General features: G+C 44.9%; 1 protein-coding gene across 1 annotated transcript; it reads left to right on the forward strand.

Annotated features, from left to right (window-relative positions):
* Positions 1-3,782: 3,782 nt before the first annotated feature.
* On the forward strand, positions 3,783-18,469 carry LOC121553960 (platelet-derived growth factor subunit A). The gene is made up of 6 exons (XM_041867365.2): positions 3,783-4,361; positions 4,777-4,873; positions 8,071-8,166; positions 8,568-8,755; positions 16,876-17,002; positions 17,764-18,469. The coding sequence occupies exons 1-6, from the start codon at positions 4,296-4,298 to the stop codon at positions 17,772-17,774; spliced, it is 585 nt and encodes a 194-aa protein (XP_041723299.1). The 5' UTR covers positions 3,783-4,295; the 3' UTR covers positions 17,775-18,469.
* The last annotated feature ends 4,712 nt before the right edge of the window (positions 18,470-23,181 follow it).

Consider the following 23,181-nt stretch of genomic DNA (forward strand, 5'->3'; position numbering starts at 1 on the left):
CTTTACTCCTCTATTGAACAGGCCTTTACTCCTCTATTGAACAGGCCTTTACTACTCTATTGAACAGGCCTTTACTCCTCTATTGAACTGGCTTTTACTCCTCTATTGAACAGGCCTTTACTACTCTATTGAACAGGCCTTTACTCCTCTATTGAACAGGCCTTTACTCCTCTATTGAACAGGCCTTTACTACTCTATTGAACAGGCCTTTACTCCTCTATTGAACAGGCCTTTACTACTCTATTGAACAGGCCTTTACTCCTCTATTGAACAGGCCTTTACTCCTCTATTGAACCGACCTTTACTACTCTATTGAACAGGCCTTTACTCCTCTATTGAACAGGCCTTTACTACTCTATTGAACAGGCCTTTACTCCTCTATTGAACAGGCCTTTACTCCTCTATTGAACAGGCCTTTACTCCTCTATTGAACAGGCCTTTACTCCTCTATTGAACAGGCCTTTACTACTCTATTGAACAGGCCTTTACTACTCTATTGAACAGGCCTTTACTACTCTATTGAACGGGCCTTTACTCCTCTATTGAACAGGCCGTGATGTGTGTGTGTGTTAGTGTAGAAGGGGTGTATGTAGGAGGGGTGTGTGTTGAAGGATACAAAAACATGACACACACACACCCCTCCTACATACACCCCTTCCACACTAACATACACACACATTACCACGCAAGCAAGCACACACACATTAATGTTCTCTTAGAAAGTGAGCCAAGCCTGCTAGAGCTCCAGGACTGATTGCAATGTACTTAGCAAATGTGAAATTGGCTTTTTACCAAATTACCGTACAACAGACCACGTATTCACCCTGCACACCCTAACCAAAACAAAGGCAAAGTCTTCTCATGCTTTGTTAATTTCAAAAAAGCTTTTGACTCAATTTGGCATGAGGATCCGCTATACAAATTGATGGAAAGTGGTGTTGGGAGGAAAACATATGACATTATAAAATCCATGTACACAAACATCAAGTGTGCGGTTAAATTTGGCAAAAAAACTGGGATGCAGTTTGAGCCCCACACTCTTCAAAATATATATCAACGAATTGGCAAGGGGCACTAGAACAGTCTGCAGCACCCGGCCTCACCCTACTAGAATCTGAAGTCAAATGTCTACTGTTTGCTGATGATCTGGTGCTTCTGTCCCCAACCAAGGAGGGCCTACAGCAGCACCTAGATCTTCTGCACAGATTCTGTCAGACCTGGGCCCTGACAGTAAATCTCAGTAAGACAAAAATAATTGTGTTCCAAAGAAGGTCCAGTTGCCAGGACCACAAATACAAATTCCATCTAGACACCGTTGCCCTAGAGCACACAAAAAACGATACCTACCTCAGCCTAAACATCAGCACCACAGCTAACTTCCACAAAGCTTTGAACGATCTGAGAGACAAGGCAAGAAGGGCCATCTACGCCATCAAAAGGAACAGAAAATTTGACATACCAATTAGGGTCTAGCTAAAATAATTTAATCAGTTATAGAACCCATTGCCCTTTATGGTTGTGAGGTCTGGGGTCCGCTCAACAACCAAGAATTCACAAAATGGGACAAACACCAAATTGAGACTCTGCATGCAGAATTCAGAAAAAATATCCTCAGTGTACAACACAAAATAATGCATGCAGAGCAGAATTAGGCTGATACCCGCTAATTATCAAAATCCAGAAAATTGCAGTTAAATTCTACAACCACCTAAAAGGAAACGATTCCCAAACCTTCCATAACAAAGCCATCACCTACAGAGAGATGAACCTGGACAAGAGCTCCATAAGCAAGCTGGTCCTGGGGCTCTGTTCACAAACACAAACAGACCCCTCAGAGTCCCTAGAATGCTATTTGGCCCTAAACAGAGAGTGCACAGTGGCAGAATACCGGACCACTGTGACTGACCCAAAATTAAGGAAGGCTTTGACTATGTACAGACTCACTGAGCATAGCCTTGCTATTGAGAGAGGCAGACCTGGCTCTCAAGAGAAGACAGGCTATGTGCACACTGCCCACAAAATGAGGTGGAAACTGAGCTGCACTTACTAACCTCCTGCCAAATATATTACCATAATAGAGAAACATATTTCCCTTAGATTACACAGACCCACAAAGAATTTGAAAACAAATCCAATTTTGATAAACTCCCATATCTATTGGGTGAAATACAACAGTGTGCCATCACAGCAGCAAGATTTGTGACCTGTTGCCACAAGAAAAGGGCAACCAGTGAAGAACAAACACCATTGTAAATACAACCCATATTTATGTTTATTTATTTTCCCTTTTGTACTTGAACTATTTGTACATCATTATAACACTGTATATCGCCATAATATGACATCTGAAATGTCTCTATTCCTTTTGAACTTTTGTGAGTGTAATGTTTACTGTTCATTTTTTATAGTTTATTTCACTTTTGTTTATTATGTATTTCACTTGCTTTGGCAACGTCAACATATGTTTCCCATGCCAATAAAGCCCTTAAATTAGAGAGGGAGAGAGAGAGAGCGCCTGAGTGTTGAGGGGTCTGCTAGGGCACAAAGTCCCTAACTATCTCAGGTGTGACACTGTGTCTGGTCACAAGGCACATAGTCAATGTGTGTGTGGGTCCGTGTGAACCGTGTGTTTTGTTATCCAAAGTTGTTTTTAGCTCCTGGACACTGTGTCCCCCCTACCTCTGACATCCATCCCCACTTTCTCTCACCCCTTTATCGTGGAGGTCAGTTGTGTCTCTGGTCTGGCCACTTATTAATGAAGTTAATTAAACACCAATTAAAAACAGACACATTCAGCCATCTGTGGCTGACCTGGAAGGGAGGGAGAAGGGTGGAGGAATGAAGGGAGGGAGGGCGGGAGGGGGGAAGGGGTGTGAGGGACTCGAGGTGGGAACAGATGAAAAGAGGGAGGGTTGGAGGTGGTAGAGGGGTGAAGTGAGGGAGGAATGGAGGTGTGAGGGGGCTGGAGAAGGAGGGAGTGAATTGAAGAAAAGGTGAAAGAGGGTGAAGAGAGAGAGAGAGAGGTGAAAAGCCTCCAGCGACTTTTTAGGTTCTAAACTCCCTAAACTACTCACCCATGGGTGGGTACTTTGTTATAAATTAGCTCAGTCCCTTAAAATGTAATGATTAGTGCTTTAGAGGGGATCAAATGTGGCTTTAATGTGTTAACTAGTAACCTGCCATTGTGTAGTAAAAAAAAAACAGGGCATTTAGGGACAGTTACAGGCTATGATGTTTATAGAGATCATCACCATCATCAACACAATCATCATCACCGTCATCATCACCAGCATCATCACCATCATCACTATCATCACCAGCATCATCATCAACATCGCCACTATCATCATCGCCATCATCATCCCCATAATTGCATTGATCTGCAACGCACCTGAATTTGACAAATGATGCACGAAAGATGTCTGGTGCGTTGAATGGACTGATGTGAGCGAGCCCACAGTCAAAAGCCAATGGACTCCTTTATAGGCTATCTATCCGTCTGTAGTTACCGAGCGCGCACCCGGAGAGCGGAGCGGAGTTGCATCGTGACCGCGCCCCAGCAGCGCGTAGCTATATCATATGACTCAAAGCGTTCCGACTTCATTCACTACGGAGATCACACGACAAGGATACAGCGTGCGGGGCCCGCTTTGAAGGGATCTAATAGGCTACAAAAACCGTTTGATGAGAACAACCGGGACATGCGGACTGCGTGACATTATTGTTTTACCTTATCTCCATTTGAAGATATAAACGGGACATCAAGTTTATATTTTTAAAATTTTAATGGATAGTGAAATAGTATTTTCTCAGAGCATTGTGCCAAAATGCATAAGGGATTAAGACACTCAAATGTGTCACTACTAGATGTCTTCACTTCAAGTGGATTATAGCCTAATCAGCAAAATTATTATATTTCTCACATCTGGAAGTTCTTATAAGCATAGATAGTTCTTCTCTCAGGTGCCGTAACTCCGACCCATCTATTGCTCCTGTGTTGCTTCTGTGGTCAAAAGAGGAGTAGGAAACCCAACTGACTTCAATAAACGTCCGTCTTAAATGTAAACCTAAATGAATACCCAAGAAGTCACACTTTTAAACCTCGCCAAATTGCCTATAATAGCCAAATAATTCGGACTACTGGCTGTAGCGTCGTGGAGGTAGCGGCTCCACCCGAGGGATGGTACTGGATTCCCGGGGTTTGGGAGCGACGCCTCGGCTCCTGGTTCTGGAACGGTGTTGGTGGAACTATTGGAACTTTCTCTCGTTCTGGAGCCCAACGGACGTGAAAGGAGATGAGAGCCGCTTTTCTGAGCTTCCTCCTCGCCTGCTTATTGTGCCTGTTACGCACCACCGCTGAGGTATATAAATAACTTTTATGCGAGTTCTGGTTTGTATGGGCCAATTTAGTTCAAATTATGCCGTTTTTAGTGCAACGCTTACTTCGTTGGCAGGTGCAACGTTTGTCCACTCATGCTCCATTTATGCGTATTTACGAGAAAAACTCCAGAGTAGCTTTGCTGTAACTCCTTCCATAAATTATATGACAATTGGGGGAATGTATGGCTTCTCAGCAACAAGTGCAAACTAAGTGTGCATGAGTGCATTATACCACCCCCTAACATGTGCGCAGATTTGTCCTTAAAACACTTCTTCAGCGCTATATAGTCACACTCACACCACCTCTATAGCCGCACTATCCATTACGGTACAATGACGTCTGTGTAGTTAATAAAGTGCTGTTATTTTCCTTTGAATGTTTTCCTTTTCTTCCAGGAGGCCCAGCTCCCCCGGGAGCTGTTGGAGCGGCTGTCCCGCAGTGAGATCCGCAGCATCAGCGACCTCCAGCGGCTCCTGGAGCTAGACTCCGTAGGTAGGCCTAAAGCCTCTTATATCAGGCTTCATTCAATACTTTTATTACACAGCCTAGGGCTAGGCTTCAGTAAAGACACTGAATTGAGCTCAACACAACATGCCAGAAGCAGCCTACACTCTTAGATAAAAAGGTTCTGGATAGAACCAAAAAGGGTTATATTGCTTGCTTCATATATGGCACCCCTAAAAGTTCTATATAGAACCCTCTTATGGGGTTGTTTAATCAGAACCCCAGGGGTTCTTATTCACTGAACCAACATTTGTTCTATATAGAACCCTTGGGTTCCATATAGGGTTCTATATTGAACCTTAAGGGGTGCCATATATGAAGCAAGCATAGAACCCTTTTGGTTTTATCCAGAAACTTTTTTTCTAAGAGTGTACCCTTTGAAGGAAGGAAGAGAGAGGTGTAAAGAGGTGCTATGACTGTCTTGTTTGTTATAGTCTGTTAGTCTGTGGGCAACTTGGACAAGTCAGTCTGCTACAGTCGTGGTCAAAAGTTTTGAGAATAACACAAGGATTGGTCTCCACAAAGTTTGCTGCTTCAGTGTTATGAGATATTTTTGTCAGATGTTACTATGGTATACTGAAGTATAATTACAAGCATTCCATATTTATTGACAATTACATTAAGTTTATGCAAAGAGTCAATATTTGCAGTGTTGACCCTTCTTTTTCAAGACCTCTGCAATCCGCCCTGGCATGCTGTCAATTAACTTCTGGGCCACATCCTGACTGATGGCAGCCCATTCTTGCATAATCAATGGTTGGAGTTTGTCAGAATTTGTCGGTTTTTGTTTGTCCACCCGCCTCTTGAGGATCGACCACAAGTTCTCAATGGGATTAAGGTCTGGGGAGTTTCCTGGTCATGGACCCAACATTTCAATGTTTTGTTCCCCGAGCCACTTAGTTATCACTTTTGCCTTATGGCAAGGTGCTCCATCATGCTGGAAAAGGCATTGGTCGTTACCAAACTGTTCTTGGATGGTTGGGAGAAGTTGCTCTCGGAGGATGTGTTGGTACCATTCTTTATTCATGTCTGTGTTCTTAGGCAAAATTGTGAGTGAGCCCACTCCCTTGGCTGAGTAGCAACCCCACACATGAATGGTCTCAGGATGCTTTACTGTTGGCATGACACAGGACTGATGGTAGCGCTCACCTTGTCTTCTCCGGACAAGGTGTTTTCCGGATGCCCCAAACAATCGGAACGGGGATTCATCAGAGAAAATGGCTTTACCCCAGTCCTCAGCAGTCCAATCCCTGTACCTTTTGCAGAATATCAGCTGCCCAAATTATGTGTGCAGAATACATGCCTGCTGCCATTCCTGAGCAAGCTCTGCACTGGTGGTGCCCCGATCCCGCAGCTGAATCAACTTTAGGAGACGGTCCTGGCGCTTGCTGGACTTTCTTGGGCGCCCTGATGCCTTCACAACAATTGAACCTCTCTCCTTGAAGTTCTTGATGATCCGATAAATGGTTGATTTAGGTGCAATCTTACTAGCAGCAATATCCTTGCCTGTGAAGCCCTTTTGTGCAAAGCAATGATGACGGCACGTGTTTCCTTGCAGGTAAACATGGTCAACAGAGGAAGAACAATGATTTCAAGCACCACCCTCCTTTTAAAGCTTCCAGTCTGTTATTCTAACTCAATCAGCATGACAGAGTGATCTCCAGCCTTGTCCTCGTCAACACTCTCACCTGTGTTAACGAGAGAATCACTGACATGATGGCAGGTGGTCCTTTTTTGGCAGGGCTGAAATGCAGTGGAAATGTTTTTTTGGGATTAAGTTCATTTTCATGGCAAAGAGGGACTTTGCAATTAATTGCAATTCATCTGATCACTCTTCATGACATTCTGGAGTATATGCAAATTGCCATCATCAAAACTGAGGCAGCAGACTTTGTGAAAATTAGTTTTGTGTCATTCTCAAAACTTTTGACCACAACTGTACATAAGAGATGTTGAATTTGAGGAGTTATTTCCTACAGCTTAGAGAGAAAGAGTCAATGAATCTCCATGGGATGATGCCCCGGCCAAAGGCACGCCCCTCTCGCGGGTGGGTACTAAAAACACGCCTCACCAGCTTCTGCTGTAGATAGCGGGAGTGGTTCCTGTCCCACTGCTCGAGGTGCTGCGAGGACAGCCACCATGAACTTGGTGACTGCTGCTTGTGTCAAACTTGTATCTGTTTTACACTTTTTATTCCACATGAAATTAACTTTAGGACACTGAACACATAATTGGAGACTGGTGGAGTAAGGGAGAAGGTGTGTAAAAGGGCTTGAAGCATACCCTAATGAAACGTTTAAAGCCATTCATTGTTAGGCTACTTAGTAACCTCTCTCCATTCTACATTCTTCAGATCTTATCGTTTTTTCATCCTTTTTCATTTGGTCTTGACTACACCCCACCATTAATTCTGCCATTATTGAGATGCAAATAGGCCTGTCTGCTACTCAGCTGTCTCCTCAGCGCTTGGGGGTCAAGTGGCTGTCGGCTTTATGCTGCTGTCATGCTGTCCATTATTTGTGGAGCAGCAGTGGAAGGCTGAATGGCACACACACACACACACACACACACACACACACACACACACACACACACACACACACACACACACACACACACACACACACACTGAGGGCTGAATGGCTGCTGTGCTGGTATGTATAATTCATGGTGAAATTCCTGCGTGTCAGGAGGAAGGAGAGGGAGGATCTAGGAGGCTTTCTATTGGTCAAGACATACAGCAAGCACTTAAGTTCCTGCACGTAAGTGCTGTCACACACACACACTTGCAAGGAACACACACACAGACACACATAATCATACACACACCCTCTACAGTCTACACTCTCTGTGGGGTCAGTATTTGGGTAGCAAAAATATATACTTTGAGAGAGAGACCCCAAACAGGTCAATATAGAGCTGAAAGGACAAACAAGGTCATTTTGAAGTGGAAGGTTGAAGGTTCCTTACACACCTGATTAACAACCAAAGCTGTTATGTTGGTAAGCAGAAGGCTTATGGTTGTCATGGTGATGATAAGGGATTGTTCCTTTACAGAGGGGACACAGTTCTTTTGAGCTTTTCTGAGTTCAAGCTTCTCTCTCTTCCCCTTTAGTGTTGGTCTGCTTCTGAATGGCCCAGCTAGTGTAGGGTTAACATGACATTGATGTTGTTGTGGTCAACAGAGAATGAGGTGTTGGGGGAGAACGAACAGAGGTACCACAACAAGGCCTTCTCCTACAGCTACTCACAGACACACTCCAGACACAAGAGGAGTATCGGTAAGTGTGTGTGTGTGTCTTTGTAGTTGTGTTCATGCATATCTGTGTGTGTGTGTCTCTCTGTGTGTGTGTGTCTCTCTGTGTGTGTGTGTCTCTCTGTGTGTGTCTCTCTGTGTGTGTGTGTGTGTGTCTCTCTCTGTGTGTGTGTCTCTCTCTCTGTGTGTCTCTCTCTCTGTGTGTGTCTCTCTCTCTGTGTGTGTCTATCTGTGTGTGTCTCTCTGTGTGTGTGTCTCTCTGTGTGTGTCTCTCTGTGTGTGTGTCTCTCTCTCTGTGTGTGTCTCTCTCTTTGTGTGTGTCTCTCTCTGTGTGAGTCGTGTGTGTGTGTGTATACTTCCAACACTACTTTCTCTCTATGCTGTTATGTTTCACCTTTAACCTCTCCCCCTCCCCTTTGACCCCAGAGGAGGCGTTACCCGCGGTGTGTAAGACTCGTACAGTGATCTACGAGATCCCTCGGAGCCACGTGGATCACACCTCCGCTAACTTCATCATCTGGCCTCCCTGTGTAGAGGTGAAGAGATGTACCGGATGCTGCAACACCAGCAACATGCACTGCCTGCCCTCCCGCAAGCACCATCGCACTGTCAAGGTAGGAGAGATCCACACCTTCTCTGAGAGATTCTCTCTCTCTCCTCTCACACACACGCAGGCACGCAGGCACGCACATACACACACACACACACACGTACACACACACGCACGAACACACACACACATACATACACACACATACATAAACACACACACGTCCACACACACATACACACACACACACACACACACACACACACACACACACACACACACACACACACTTGCAGCAGCTCAACCATTCAATCCCTGGCTCCTAGTCCAGCTCCCCTTGGCTGGGTTTGCCTGGCTAGGTCTGTGCTAGTGTGTGTGTGTGTGTGTGTGTGGTGATGTATTCATGCCTGCATACGTGTATATGTGTATATGTACAGTACCAGTCAAAAGTTTGGACACACCTACTCATTCAAGGGTTTTCTTTATTTTTACTATTTTCTACATTGTAGAATAATAGTGAAGACATCAAAACTATGAAATAACACATATGGAATCATGTAGTAACCAAAAAAGTGTGAAACAAATCAAAATATATTTTACATTTTGGATTCTTCAATGTAGCCACCCTTTGCCTTGATGAAAGCTTTGCACACTCTTGGCATTCTCTCAACCAGCTTCATGAGGAATGCTTTTCCAACAGTCTTGAAGGAGTTCCCACATATGCTGAGCACTTGTTGGCTGCTTTTCCTTCACTCTGCGGTCCAACTCATCCCATACCATCTCAATTGGGTTGAGGTCGGGGGATTGTGGAGGCCAGGTCATCTGATGCAGCACTCCATCACTCTCCTTCTTGGTCAAATAGCCCTTACACAGCATTGAGGTGTGTTTTGGGTCATTGTCCTGTTGAAAAACAAATGATAGTTCCACTAAGCGCAAACCAGATGGGATGGCGTATCGCTGCAGAATGCTGTGTTAGCCATGCTGGTTAAGTGTGCCTTGAATTCTAAATAAATCACAGACAGTGTCACCAGCAAAGCACCCCCACACCATCACACCTCTTCCTCCATGCTTCACAGTGGGAACCACACATGCGGAGATCATCCGTTCACCTACTCTGCATCTCACAAAGACACAGCAGTTGGAACCACAAAACTCAAATTTGGACTCATCAGACCAAAGGACAGATTTCCACCGGTCTAATGTCCATTGCTCGTGTTTCTTGGTCCAAGCAAGTCTCTTCTTCTTATTGGTGTCCTTTAGTAGTGGTTTCTTTGTAGCAATTCGACCATGAAGGCCTGATTCACGCAGTCTCCTCTGAATAGTTGATATTGAGATGTGTCTGTTACTTGAACTCTGTGAAGCATTTATTTGGGCTGCAATCTGAGGCTGGTAACTTTAATGAACTTGTCCTCTGCAGCAGAGGTAACTCTGGGTCTTCCTTTCCTATGGTGTTCCTCATGAGAGCCAGTTTCATCATAGCGCTTGATGGTTTTTGCTACTGCACTTGAAGAAACTTTCAAAGTTCTTGAAATGTTCTGTATTGACTGACCTTCATGTCTTAAAGTAATGATGGACTGTAGTTTCTCTTTGCTTATTTGAGCTTTTCTTGCCATAATATGGACTTGGTCTTTTACCAAATAGGGCTATCTTCTGTATACCACCCCTATCTTGTCACAACACAACTGATTTGCTCAAACGCATTAAGAAGGAAAGAAATTCCACAAATTAACTTTTAAGAAGGCACACCTGTTAATTGAAATGCATTCCAGGTGACTACATCATGAAGCTGGTTGAGAGAATGCTAAGAGTGTGCAAAGCTGTCATCAAGGCAAAGGGTGGCTACTTTGAAGAATCTCAAATATACAATACACTTTTTTGGTTACTACATGATTCCATATGTGTTATTTCATAGTTTTGATGTCTTCACTATTATTGTACAATGTAGAAAATAGTAAAAAATAAAGAAAAACCTTTGAATGAGTATGTGTGTGTGTGTGTATACAGTGGGGAGAACAAGCATTTGATACACTGCCGATTTTGCAGGTTTTCCTACTTACAAAGCATGTAGAGGTCTGTAATTTTTATCATAGGTACACTTCAACTGTGAGAGACGGAATCTAAAACAAAAATCCAGAAAATCACATTGTATAATTTTAAAGTAATTCATTTGCATTTTATTGCATGACATAAGTATTTGATACATCAGAAAAGCAGAACTTAATATTTGGTACAGAAACCTTTGTTTGCAATTACAGAGATCATACGTTTCCTGTAGGTCTTGACCAGGTTTGCACACACTGCAGCAGGGATTTTGGCCCACTCCTCCATACAGACCTTCTCCAGATCCTTCACGTTTTGGGGCTGTCGCTGGGCAATATGGACTTTCAGCTCCCTCCAAAGATTTTCTATTGGGTTCAGGTCTGGAGACTGGCTAGGCCACTCCAGGACCTTGAGATGCTTCTTACGGAGCCACTCCTTAGTTGCCCTGGTTGTGTGTTTCGGGTCGTTGTCATGCTGGAAGACCCAGCCACGACCCATCTTCAATGCTCTTACTGAGGGGAGGTTGTTGGCCAAGATCTCGCGATACATGGCCCCATCCATCCTCCCCTCAATACGGTGCAGTCGTCCTGTCCCCTTTGCAGAAAAGCATCCCCAAAGAATGATGTTTCCACCTCCATGCTTCACGGTTGGGATGGTGTTCTTGGAGTTGTACTCATCCTTCTTCTTCCTCCAAACACGGCGAGTGGAATTTAGACCAAAAAGCTCTATTTTTGTCTCATCAGACCACATGACCTTCTCCCATTCCTCCTCTGGATCATCCAGATGGTCATTGGCAAACTTCAGACGGGCCTGGACATGCGCTGGCTTGAGCAGGGGGACCTTGCGTGCGCTGCAGGATTTTAATCCATGACGGCGTAGTGTGTTACTAATGGTTTTCTTTGAGACTGTGGTCCCAGCTCTCTTCAGGTCATTGACCAGGTCCTGTCGTGTAGTTCTGGGCTGATCCCTCACCTTCCTCAAGATCATTGATGCCCCACGAGGTGAGATCTTGCATGGAGCCCCAGAACGAGGATGATTGACCGTCATCTTGAACTTCTTCCATTTTCTAATAATTGCGCCAACAGTTGTTGCCTTCTCACCAAGCTGCTTGCCTATTGTCCTGTAGCCCATCCCAGCCTTGTGCAGGTCTACAATTTTATCCCTGATGTCCTTACACAGCTCTCTGGTCTTGACCATTGTGGAGAGGTTGGAGTCTGTTTGATTGAGTGTGTGGACAGGTGTCTTTTATACAGGTAACGAGTTCAAACAGGTGCAGTTAATACAGGTAATGAGTGGAGAACAGGAGTGCTTCTTAAAGAAAAACTAACAGGTCTGTGAGAGCCGGAATTCTTACTGGTTGGTAGGTGATCAAATACTTATGTCATGCAATAAAATGCAAATTAATTACTTAAAAATCATACAATGTGATTTTCTGGATTTTTGTTTAGATTTTAGATTCCGTCTCTCACAGTTGAAGTGTACCTATGATAAAAATTACAGACCTCTACATGCTTTGTAAGTAGGAAAACCTGCAAAATCGGCAGTGTAACAAATACTTGTTCTCCCCACTGTATGTGTGTATATGTTGTGTGTATGTGTGTATGTGCCAGGCCAGGAGACTCCCTCGCGACCGCAAGAACATAATCATTTGTCTTTGATCTCTGCCAGGGCTGGCACATAACAGCTAGTAAACCCTGCCGTCTGACACCCACACACATTGCCAACTGGAAGCTCTGCTCAGTAAGTGAGTGTTCATGCGCTCAGGATTTCCAGCCAGTTTACCATCGTCTGAGCCGAGGAGGATAGTGGGTGTGTTCATGATCTCAGTGCTTCAGTGTATTCACTGCGGGGGTTATTTTGTTTGCAGGACAGACAGATCACCCTCGGTCCTGGCCAGATCCCTGCCCCTTTCCCCACTCCCTGTTTTCCTCAGAGTGAATGGCTCCTCAGTCCTCTGTCTATTGGGCTCCCGAGTGGCGCACCGGTCTAAGGCACTGCATCTCAGTGCTTGAGGCGTCACTACAGACCCCCTGGTTTGATTCCAGGCCGTGATTGGGAGTCCCATAGGGCGGCGCAGAATTGGCCCAGCGTCGTCCGGGTTTGGCCGGTGTAGGCCGTCATTGTAAATAAGAATTTGTTCTTAACTGACTTGCCTAGTTAAATAAACAATTTATAAAAAATTAAAGGACTAAAGATGCTGTCTGTCTGGCTTAGCTGTTCCTCAGACGGTTCACACAGAGGAAGAAGTTGTTATTTCTGGGTGCCGAGGTAGTCCCTCCCTGTTTAGGTAAATGTTCTTCTGTTTAGTGCCTATTGAATACAGTCTGAACTGATCTGAACTGGACTGGACTGAACTGAACTGGACTGGACTGAACTGATCTGAACTGAACTGATCTGAACTGATCTGAACTGGGTGGGGCGGCGCTATCTGTTGTAGACCTCAGATAGAGGGTCAAAGGTCATAGAGATATCCCTGCAAATAAGATACATAACTATTGGAGGAAATCTAACTGTGCATAAATGCAGTGAGAAAGAGAGAAGCAGTGTTTTGAAGGGGTGAGGGATGGTCGGATAGAGAGAGCGGAGGGATGAGAGGAATGGACAGATGAAGCATGACAGTAGCAGGAAGTAAGCAGGGTGGTGAGGAGAGATGAGGAGGGATAGAGAGGAATGGACAGATGAAGCATGACAGTAGCAGGAAGTAAGCAGGGTGGTGAGGAGAGATGAGGAGGGATAGAGAGGAATGGACAGATGAAGCATGTCAGTAGCAGGAAGTAAGCAGGGTGGTGAGGAGAGATGAGGAGGGATAGAGAGGAATGGACAGATGAAGCATGACAGTAGCAGGAAGTAAGCAGGGTGGTGAGGAGAGATGAGGAGGGATGAGAGGAATGGACAGATGAAGCATGACAGTAGCAGGAAGTAAGCAGGGTGGTGAGGAGAGATGAGGAGGGATAGAGAGGAATGGACAGATGAAGCATGACAGTAGCAGGAAGTAAGCAGGGTGGTGAGGAGAGATGAGGAGGGATGAGAGGAATGGACAGATGAAGCATGACAGTAGCAGGAAGTAAGCAGGGTGGTGAGGAGAGATGAGGAGGGATGAGAGGAATGGACAGATGAAGCATGTCAGTAGCAGGAAGTAAGCAGGGTGGTGAGGAGAGATGAGGAGGGATAGAGAGGAATGGACAGATGAAGCATGTCAGTAGCAGGAAGTAAGCGGGGTGGTGAGGAGAGATGAGGAGGGATAGAGAGGAATGGACAGATGAAGCATGACAGTAGCAGGAAGTAAGCGGGGTGGTGAGGAGAGATGAGGAGGGATAGAGAGAGCGGAGGGATGAGAGGAATGGACAGATGAGGAGAGAAGGGAGGGCGTAGATTTGATCCCCTTTTGATACTCAATATCAGATGAAAGGGTCTTTCTCTCTCTTTCATTCTTTTTCCTTTTCTTCTTTCATTCGTTCTTTCTTTCTCTTTGTCTTTGACAGAGAGGAAATCAAAAGATAAGTCTCCTGTATATCCTGAGATTCAACTACAGAGACAGAACTATGGAGCGGAAACACACACACATACACGTGTGAGTGCACGCACGGACGCACACATGCACGGACGCACACACACATGCACACACACACACTTTCGCACACTGTGTGACGTCCAGGAGAAGCCGTTGAGGGTGTGTCAATGTGTGTGTGCATGTGCATGCTAGCTTGCCCTGTCTCTGCTATTCCAGAAACCATTCACCAGTGCCAGAACAGCGGACAGTTGTTTTTCATTGGCTCATACTGGTCTTGGCTCTGTGTATTAATCTCCCATGGTTTCTCTGGGTCCACAGTCTGTTTCCCGCCATTCCAGTTTCTACTGGTGGGAGAGAGACAAAGGTTCCATTGTTATGTCTGACTTTATGATTCCTTTCTGGGGAGATAACAGCTGGAGGGACATAGTCATATTAATATGACCTGATGGTTTACTGAGAACCCAAACACACCTCGTGTTACACACCTTTGAGTTGACTCATGTCTTTTTCCTCTGTATTTCATATTGAAGACTTTTTCCAATTGACAGGTAGGAAACTTAGAAACTCCCTCATGGCTGCATCTCAATAGCCTAAAATGGGTTCTTCTCCATGTCTCCTTCCTTTCTATGTCTCCTCCCTTAGGATCTTAATTTGAGCCAGTTTACTACAGCAGGAAAATAATCTGGCAGCAACAGGAAATGTTAATTATTATGTGGATTAATGGACATTTTATGTAGGGGTTGATACATTTTTCGTTAGGGCAAATCAAGCCTGACATTTTAAAGTGGAAATTACAAACGTTAGAAGCTTTTTTAAACATTGAATACACTACAAGTTAGCATTTCCTGCCATGCAGGAAAGTTCTCAGCAACAAAAGAGTGATCAAATTCAGAGCCTACATCTGTACACTGCCCTGTAAGCACAGGGAACATAAAGCAGTATGGCATCTGTCCAGTTCTTTCCTATCAGTGCAGAATCAGAAGAAGGAAATTAGAGAAGAAGAAAAAGCCTCTATTAAAACATGGAGAGGGAGCGTCTCTTGCCTACACTACTGAGATGCCTTACCTCACCTGAACCTCTGTACCAATAAGTGTTACTGTCTCTGCTGTGCTGCTCTGGTTCATGTTGGAACATAGCAGCACCTTTCTGTGTGTGTGTGTGTGTGTGTGTGTGTGTGTGTTGCCTCTGTGTATGTTCAGACTTGAAAGAGAAGAGAGGCTTGTGCAATCAGTCCTGGAGCTCTAGCAGGCTTGGCTCACTTTCTGAGAGAACAGTAATGTGTGTGTGCTTGCTTGCGTGCATGCGTGTGCGGGTATGTGTGTGTGTTAGAGTAGGAGGTGTGTGTGTGTGTTAGTGTAGGAGGTGTGTGTGTGTGTTAGTGTAGGAGGGGTGTGTGTGTGTTAGTGTAGGAGGGGTGTGTGTGTGTTAGTGTAGGAGGGGTGTGTGTGTGTTAGTGTAGGAGGGGTGTGTGTGTGTTAGTGTAGGAGGGGTGTGTGTTAGTGTAGGACAGGGTTCTTCAATCCCGGTCCTGGAGGGCCGAAACACCTCTGTTTTTCATCCTCTCCTTCTAATCAGTGGCTAATTCAGACCTGGGACACCAGGTGAGTGCAATTAACTACCAGGTAGAAATTAAAAACAGAAGTGTTTCGGCCCTCCAGGTGCGGAATTGAAGAACCCTGGTGTAGGAGGTGTGTGTGTGTGTGTTAGTGTAGGAGGGGTGTGTGTGTGTTAGTGTAGGAGGTGTGTGTGTGTTAGTGTAGGAGGGGTGTGTGTGTGTTAGTGTAGGAGGGGTGTGTGTGTGTTAGTGTAGGAGGTGTGTGTGTGTGTTAGTGTAGGAGGGGTGTGTGTGTGTTAGTGTAGGAGGGGGTGTGTGTGTGTTAGTGTAGGAGGGGTGTGTGTGTGTTAGTGTAGGAGGGGGTGTGTGTGTGTTAGTGTAGGAGGGGTGTGTGTGTGTTAGTGTAGGAGGGGTGTGTGTGTGTTAGTGTAGGAGGGGTGTGTGTGTGTTAGTGTAGGACAGGGTTCTTCAATCCTGGTCCTGGAGGGCCGAACACCTCTGTTTTCATTCTCCTTCTAATCAGTGGCTAATTCAGACCTGGGACACCAGGTGAGTGCAATTAACTACCAGGTAGATAAAACAGAAGTGTTTCGGCCCTCCAGGTGCGGAATTGAAGAACCCTGGTGTAGGAGGTGTGTGTGTGTGTGTTAGTGTAGGAGGTGTGTGTGTGTGTTAGTGTAGGAGGTGTGTGTGTGTGTTAGTGTAGGAGGTGTGTGTGTGTGTTAGTGTAGGAGGTGTGTGTGTGTGTGTTAGTGTAGGAGGTGTGTGTGTGTTAGTGTAGGAGGTGTGTGTGTGTGTTAGTGTAGGAGGTGTGTGTGTGCGTTAGTGTAGGAGGTGTGTGTGTGTGTGTGTGTTAGTGTAGGAGGTGTGTGTGTGTGTGTTAGTGTAGGAGGTGTGTGTGTGTCATGTTTTTGTATCCTTCCATTACCTGGAAAAAAGGAGATTCTCCCGAACTCATTCTGATCTCTCTCTCTCTCTCCCCCTTCCTCTCTCTCCATCCCTCTCTCTCCATCCCTCTCTCCATCCCTCTCTCTCTCTCTCTCTCCCCCTCCCTCTCTCTCCATCCCTCTCTCTCCAGGTGGCTAAGGTGGAGTACGTGAGGAGGCGTCCTAAACTAAAGGAGGTGCTGGTGCGGCTGGAGGAGCACCTTGAGTGTATATGCTCCTCCAAACGACACATCAAGGAACTCTACGATACAGACAATGGTAAATATCTTACACTACCCTACTGCATACAGTGTGTGTGTGTGTGTGTGTGTGTGTGTGTGTGTGTGTGTGTGTGTGTGTGTGTGTGTGTGTGTGTGTGTGTGTGTGTGTGTGTCAGCTCCTGTCTGAGAGTGTCTGAGAGTGTCTCTCTACACTGATATAAACTGATGACAGTTGAGGAATTGAATGTCCTCCTCTCCACTTAAATGATTCTCCCTCGGGGTATTCAACTCGTTTTTTCATTCCCCTTTTTTCTTTATAGATCCCCCCTCCTCCCCCTCTTCCCCCTCCTCCCCCTCCTCCACCTGCTCCCCCTCCTCCCCCTTCATTCACAGGACCCAGTAGGACCAAGGGTAAAGGGAGGAAACGTAAAAAGCTCGAAAACCTCAAATAATTTCTCATACCTATCTCAGGCATGTGGAAAAACACAAGTGTTTATTAGTGTCATTACGGTAGGCAATTAGCGATACAGCCAATCAACGATCTGGGTTTAAACGCCAATCATGGGAATCGCCAATCAGATATCAGTAACAATCGAACAGGAAGAGGGGGTGAAATTAGGAAGTGGTTAATTGGTGACTGGTGCCTTGGCTGATTACATTGGGTATGGAGGTTGTATTTGGTAGTGAAAGATGGGGGTGTCAAAGATTCATTGTTTTAAGTGGTGGACATTTGACATTATATTATTTTGCTGGGGGGATGCTTTATATTGTCTGATTGGCTAAGCTAACGTTTGGTACCTATTTATTTAACCCCTTCAGGCGTAAGGTGAAGAAAGATGGATGGAAGAGAGAAGAGTGGAAGAGGGAAGAGAACGTCTTTTCAACAGAAACTTTCACGTTTCTCAGACTGCGATATGAACTTCAGCCACGTTGTGCGTCATGGCATTGAGTTGAACAAGAGAAGTAGGCAGAGGACAGAGAACATATTGTATATATGTTATATTCTATATCTTCCCACAAGACAAAACATTGCCAGAATCTTGAATGATGCTTGTGGAAGATGCAAATAAGAACTTCGGGATTAGGAGTGGGTGTGGCTTCGATTTGATAATTGACAGGTGTCAAATTACGTGACTACGCTAACTGGCAGAAGAAGAGAGGTAGATTATTGGATACTGGAGGACTATGGGAGTTATAGTCTTTATATAAAGGACTTCTGACTACAAGACTACTCCCATGATTTTGGATTAAAGCGGTTTGGAATCCTTCCAATCATTCCGGATGCTTCCAGAATTTTCCATCGGATTCCGAGGACAATGACTGGGATTATGTTTTGTACTACAAGATTCCAAGATGTACTCTCCTTCTCGTTCTCAAATGAAAAGCACCTAAATTATGTATATCCTCTTATTTTTGTAACCCTCGATTTCTATTACTGACTGACTTCCTGATTAGTTTCTGGTATGTTATTCACATAAAGGAAGGTTTAAAACATCTGCTACATCAATTACACATTACTAATAAACTATTTATAATGTCAATATGTTATAATGTCTTTAGTGTTTGCCCGTCAGTCAGAAAATATAGTATTGACTACTTTACAGTATATGTGGTCTAGTATTTGATATGATGATTATCTTTACAAATAGTGTATGTGGTCGAGAGAGAGAGAGAGAGAGAGAGAGAGAGAGAGAGAGAGAGAGAGAGAGAGAGAGAGAGAGAGAGAGAGAGAGAGAGAGAGAGAGAGAGAGAGAGAGAGAGAGAGAGAGAGAGAGAGAGAGAGAGAGAGAGAGAGAGAGAGAGAGAGAGAGAGAGAGAGAGAGAGAGAGAGAGAGAGAGAGAGAGAGAGAGTCACCTCTTATAACCCATGCTCAGACACTTTGAACATGAAACCCCTGTGAACTAGTAACTGAGAATATCTCTGCGCTCACTCATACATACCTTCATTACAGAGAGGAAGGAGGTAGATATCAAGACCAACACACTGCTAATGCCAACGCAACGCCCAGGTTATAGAGCAGGGCCTGTATTCATAAAGCGTCTCAGAGTAGGAGTACTGATCTAGGATCAGGTTCCACCTGTCCATTGTAATCTTATTCATTATGATCTAACAGGCTACACTGATCCTAGATCAGCACTCTTTTCTGAGACACTTTGTCAATACAGGCCCAGGTAACGGTTTCACTAAGAACACTTAGGAAAATAGTAAAAAGTCAATGTTGTTGAAAGTGACCTAATTCTATTCTGCTATTATTCTTCTTTAACTTTTCAAAGGAGCCTAGAAGCTGACTTCATTTCAAAACATAGATGACTCCAAAGTTCTCACAGAAAGGAAATAACTTTGATAATACAGTATTCAGTTTTTACATCTTAATCAGTGATACCTTAGTCGAAATGATAATATGGCATCTCTTTTGTTACTACAATCCACCAGTGTTATAAGATGCCATGGACGGACAGTACCAGCTCCATTGGTTTAGAAATCGTTTTATTTAGTGAATAAACCAGTGAAATAGAGGAGAGATTGTGTGCCTTTGGGGTTTCTCAAAATGATATTCACCCTCTCTGCCAAACCATAAACTGCTCCCCCATAATCCTTTTCCAAACCAAAACTACAGCCCAAAATGCAACCCTCAAAGCCAGAAGCTAGCCTTTCTCTCTCTCTCTCTGTGTTATTATGACATTACAATCTATGGTGCCGGTTACACGGTACTCACTCACAGTCAAACTCCCTTTTATATTTCATAATGTGAAATGATAATCATGACATAGCATAAAAATGCTACGATTTAATGAATGTCACAGTGGACTTTATTCATAACAAACAAAGAACAAAACTAATGTTTGTCGGGTTGTGGTGTGGTTTTAAAAGGAACCGACACAAACACAGACAGACTTCATATTAGTTTGAGGTTGGATTACGTAACCAAATGTTGCCAGGGTATTTCTCTTGGGTCGGTTGATATAAACTCTTACTGAAGAAGTTTGCCAATATTCTAAACAGACCGACTGGGCTTTTGGACACACACACACACACCAGGCTTTTGGACTGGAGTGCCCGCTCACCACACGCTGCAATACATAAACGTCCTAATTGAGTGAGTTATATAGTACCGTCGGACAAAGGGGACACTGTCTGGTGTGTGTGTGTGTGTCTGGTGTGTGTCTGGTGTGTGTGGTGTGTAGGAGAAAAGCCCTTATGCTTTCATTCTGCATTATATTACAAATCTACCATACCGGTCGGAGGCTGAGGGAGAGATTTGAACATACTGTACACATGCTATGGTTGTCCAGCTTTTACCATGAGAGAGAGAGAAAGACGGAGAAAGAGAGAGAGAAAGAGAGAGGGAATCGAAAATGAGAGCGAGAGAGCGAGAGCAATGGAGTGAGATAGAGAGGAGAGGAAGAGAGAGGGATCAAATCAAATCGAACCTTAAAATGTCCCTCTCTCTCCTTCCATTCAAATCAAATACAATTTTATTTGTCACATGCTTCGTAAATGACAGTGGTAGACTAACAGTGAAATGCTTACTTATGGCCACATCCCAACAATGCAGAGTGAAAAAAATAGAAAAATAATAACACAAGGAATAAAAACACAATGAGTAACGATAATTTGGCTATATACACGGGGTACCAGTACCGAGTCCATGTACAGGGCTACGAGGTAATTGAGATAGATATGTACATATTGGTAGGGATAAAGTGACTTGGTAACAGGATAGATAATAAACAGTAACAGCAGCATATGTGATGAGTCAAAAGAGTTAGCTAAAAAAGGGTCAATGCAGATAGTCTGGGTAGCTATTGGTTAACTATTTAACTACAATAACTATTTAGCAGTCTTATACTACCCGCCCTCCAAGACACCTACAGCACCCGATGTCACAGGAAGGCCATAAATATCATCAAGGACATCAACCACCCGAGCCACTGCCTGTTCACCCCGCTATCATCCAGAAGGCGAGGTCAGTACAGGTGCATCAAAGCTGGGACCGAGAGAATGAAAAACTGCTTCTATCTCAAGGCCATCAGACTGTTAAATAGCCATCACTAGCACATTAGAGGCTGCTGCTGCCTATTGAAATCACTGGCCACTTTAAGAAATTGAACACTTTAATAATGTTTACATATCTTGCACTACTCATCTCATATGTATATACTGTATTCTCTTCTATAATATTCTACTGTATCTTAGTCCATGCCGCTCTGTCATTGCTTGTCCATATATGTATGTCCATATATGTATATATTCTTAAATTCCATTCCTTACTAGATTTGTGTGTATTGGGTATATGTTGTGAAATTGTTAGATATTACTTGTTAGATATTACTGCACTGTCGGAGCTAGAAGCACAAGCATTTTCGCTACACCCGCAATAACATCTGCTAAACACGTGTATGTGACTAATAAATTTGATTTGATTTTGATTATGGCTTGCGGGTAGAAGCTGTTCAGGGTCTGTTGGTTCCAGACTTGGTGCATCGGTACGGCTTGCCATGCGGTAGCAGAGAGAACAGTCTATGACTTGGATGGCTGGAGTTTTTGACAGTTTTTAGGGCCTTCCTCTGACACCGCCTGGTATAGAGGTCCTGGATAACAGGGAGCTCGGTCCCAGTGATGTACTGGGCCGTACGCACTACCCTCTGTAGTGCCTTGCGGTCAGTTGCCATACCAAGCGGTGATGCAGCCAGTCAAGGTGCACTCTATGGTGCAGCTGTAAAACTTTTTGAGGATTTGAGGGCCCATGCCAAATCTTTTCAGCCTCCTGAGGGGGAAGAGGCGTTGTCGTGCCCTTTTCACAACTATTGGTGTGTGTGGACCATGATAAGTCCTTAGTGATGTGGACACCAAGGAACTTTAAGCTCTCAACCTGATCCAATACAGCCCTGTCGATGTGGATGGGGGGCGTGCTCGGCCTTCTGTTTCCTATAGTCCACGATCAGCTCCTTTGTCTTGCTGATGTTGAAGGAGAGGTTGTTGTCCTGGCACCACACTGCCACGTGTCTGACCTCCTCCCTATAGGCTGTCTCATCGTCATCTGTGATCAGGCCTTCCACCGTCGTGTTGTCTGCAAACTTGATGATGGTGTTGGAGTCGTGTGCGGCCACGCAGTTGTGGATGAACAGGGAGTACAGGAGGGGACTAAGCATGCACCTCTGAGGGCCCCCTGTGTTGAGGGTCAGCATGGCGAATGTGTTGTTGCCTACCTTCACCACATGGGGGCGGCCCGTCAGGAAGTCCAGGATCCATTTGCAGAGGGAGGTGTTTAATCTCAGGGTCCTTAGCTTAGTGATGAGCTCGGTGGGCACTATGGTGTTGAACACTGAGCTGTAGTCAATGAACAACATTATCACATAGGTGTTTATTTTGTCCAGGTGAGGAAGGGCAGTGTGGAGTGCAATAGAGATTGCGTCATCTGTGAATCTGTTGGGGTGTCATGCAAATTGTAGTGGGTCCAGGGTGTCTGGCATGATGGTGTTGATGTGAGCCATGACCAGCCTTTCAAAGCATTTCATGGCTACAGATGTGAGTGCTACGGGGCGATCGTCATTTAGACAGGTTACTTTTGCATTCTTGGGCACAAGGACTATGGTGGTCTGCTTGAAACATGTAGGTATTACAGACTGGGTCAGGGAGACGTTGAAAATGTCAGTGAAGACACTTACTAGCTAGTCAGCGCATAGAGCGGAGCAAGAAAGCGAGGGAAAGTAAGGGAGAGAGATAGATGGGGGGAGTGGGAGGGGGAGGGGGAGGGGGAGGGAGAGGGGGAGAGGGGGAGGAGGTTGGGGAGGGGGAGGAGAGGGGGAGAGGGGGGGAGGTGGAGGGAGAGGGGGGGGAGGGGGAGTGGGAAGGAGAGGAAAAAGTGGATAAGATGTGGTGAGACCCAGATGTGGATTGTGAGCGAGGGAGGGAAAGTAGAGAGAGAGAGAGAAAGATAGAAAGAAAGTAAGAAGGAAAGAAGGAAGGAAGGAAAGAGAGACAGATGGGGTTTAAGATTGTGTGTAAGAGGGTTTGAAAGGTGAGAGGAAGGGGATGAAATGAAAAAGAGGAGAGAGGGATGGATGGAGAGAAAAAGAGGGAGAGTGGGGAAACCCCAGCTAAAGCCCCAGCTCTACAAAACCAGATTAACGCTCCGCTGGGTCTCTAGCTGAAGTCTGACAGGGTCAGTGTTCTACTGGTCACGTATGACCTGCTATAAACCCCTGTCGCTAGACAACCGATCTAGGATCAGA

The sequence above is a fragment of the Coregonus clupeaformis genome, chromosome 38, assembly GCF_020615455.1.
Source record: "Coregonus clupeaformis isolate EN_2021a chromosome 38, ASM2061545v1, whole genome shotgun sequence".
In the NCBI taxonomy this organism is placed as follows: Eukaryota; Metazoa; Chordata; class Actinopteri; order Salmoniformes; family Salmonidae; genus Coregonus; species Coregonus clupeaformis.

Coding starts and splice junctions, on each gene's coding strand:
- LOC121553960 (XM_041867365.2), top strand. CDS start 4,296: ATGAGAGCCGCTTTTCTGAGCTTCCTCCTCGCCTGCTTATTGTGCCTG. Junction 4,362..4,776: donor TGTTACGCACCACCGCTGAG/GTATATAAATAA, acceptor CTTTTCTTCCAG/GAGGCCCAGCTCCCCCGGGA. Junction 8,756..16,875: donor AGCACCATCGCACTGTCAAG/GTAGGAGAGATC, acceptor CTCTCTCTCCAG/GTGGCTAAGGTGGAGTACGT.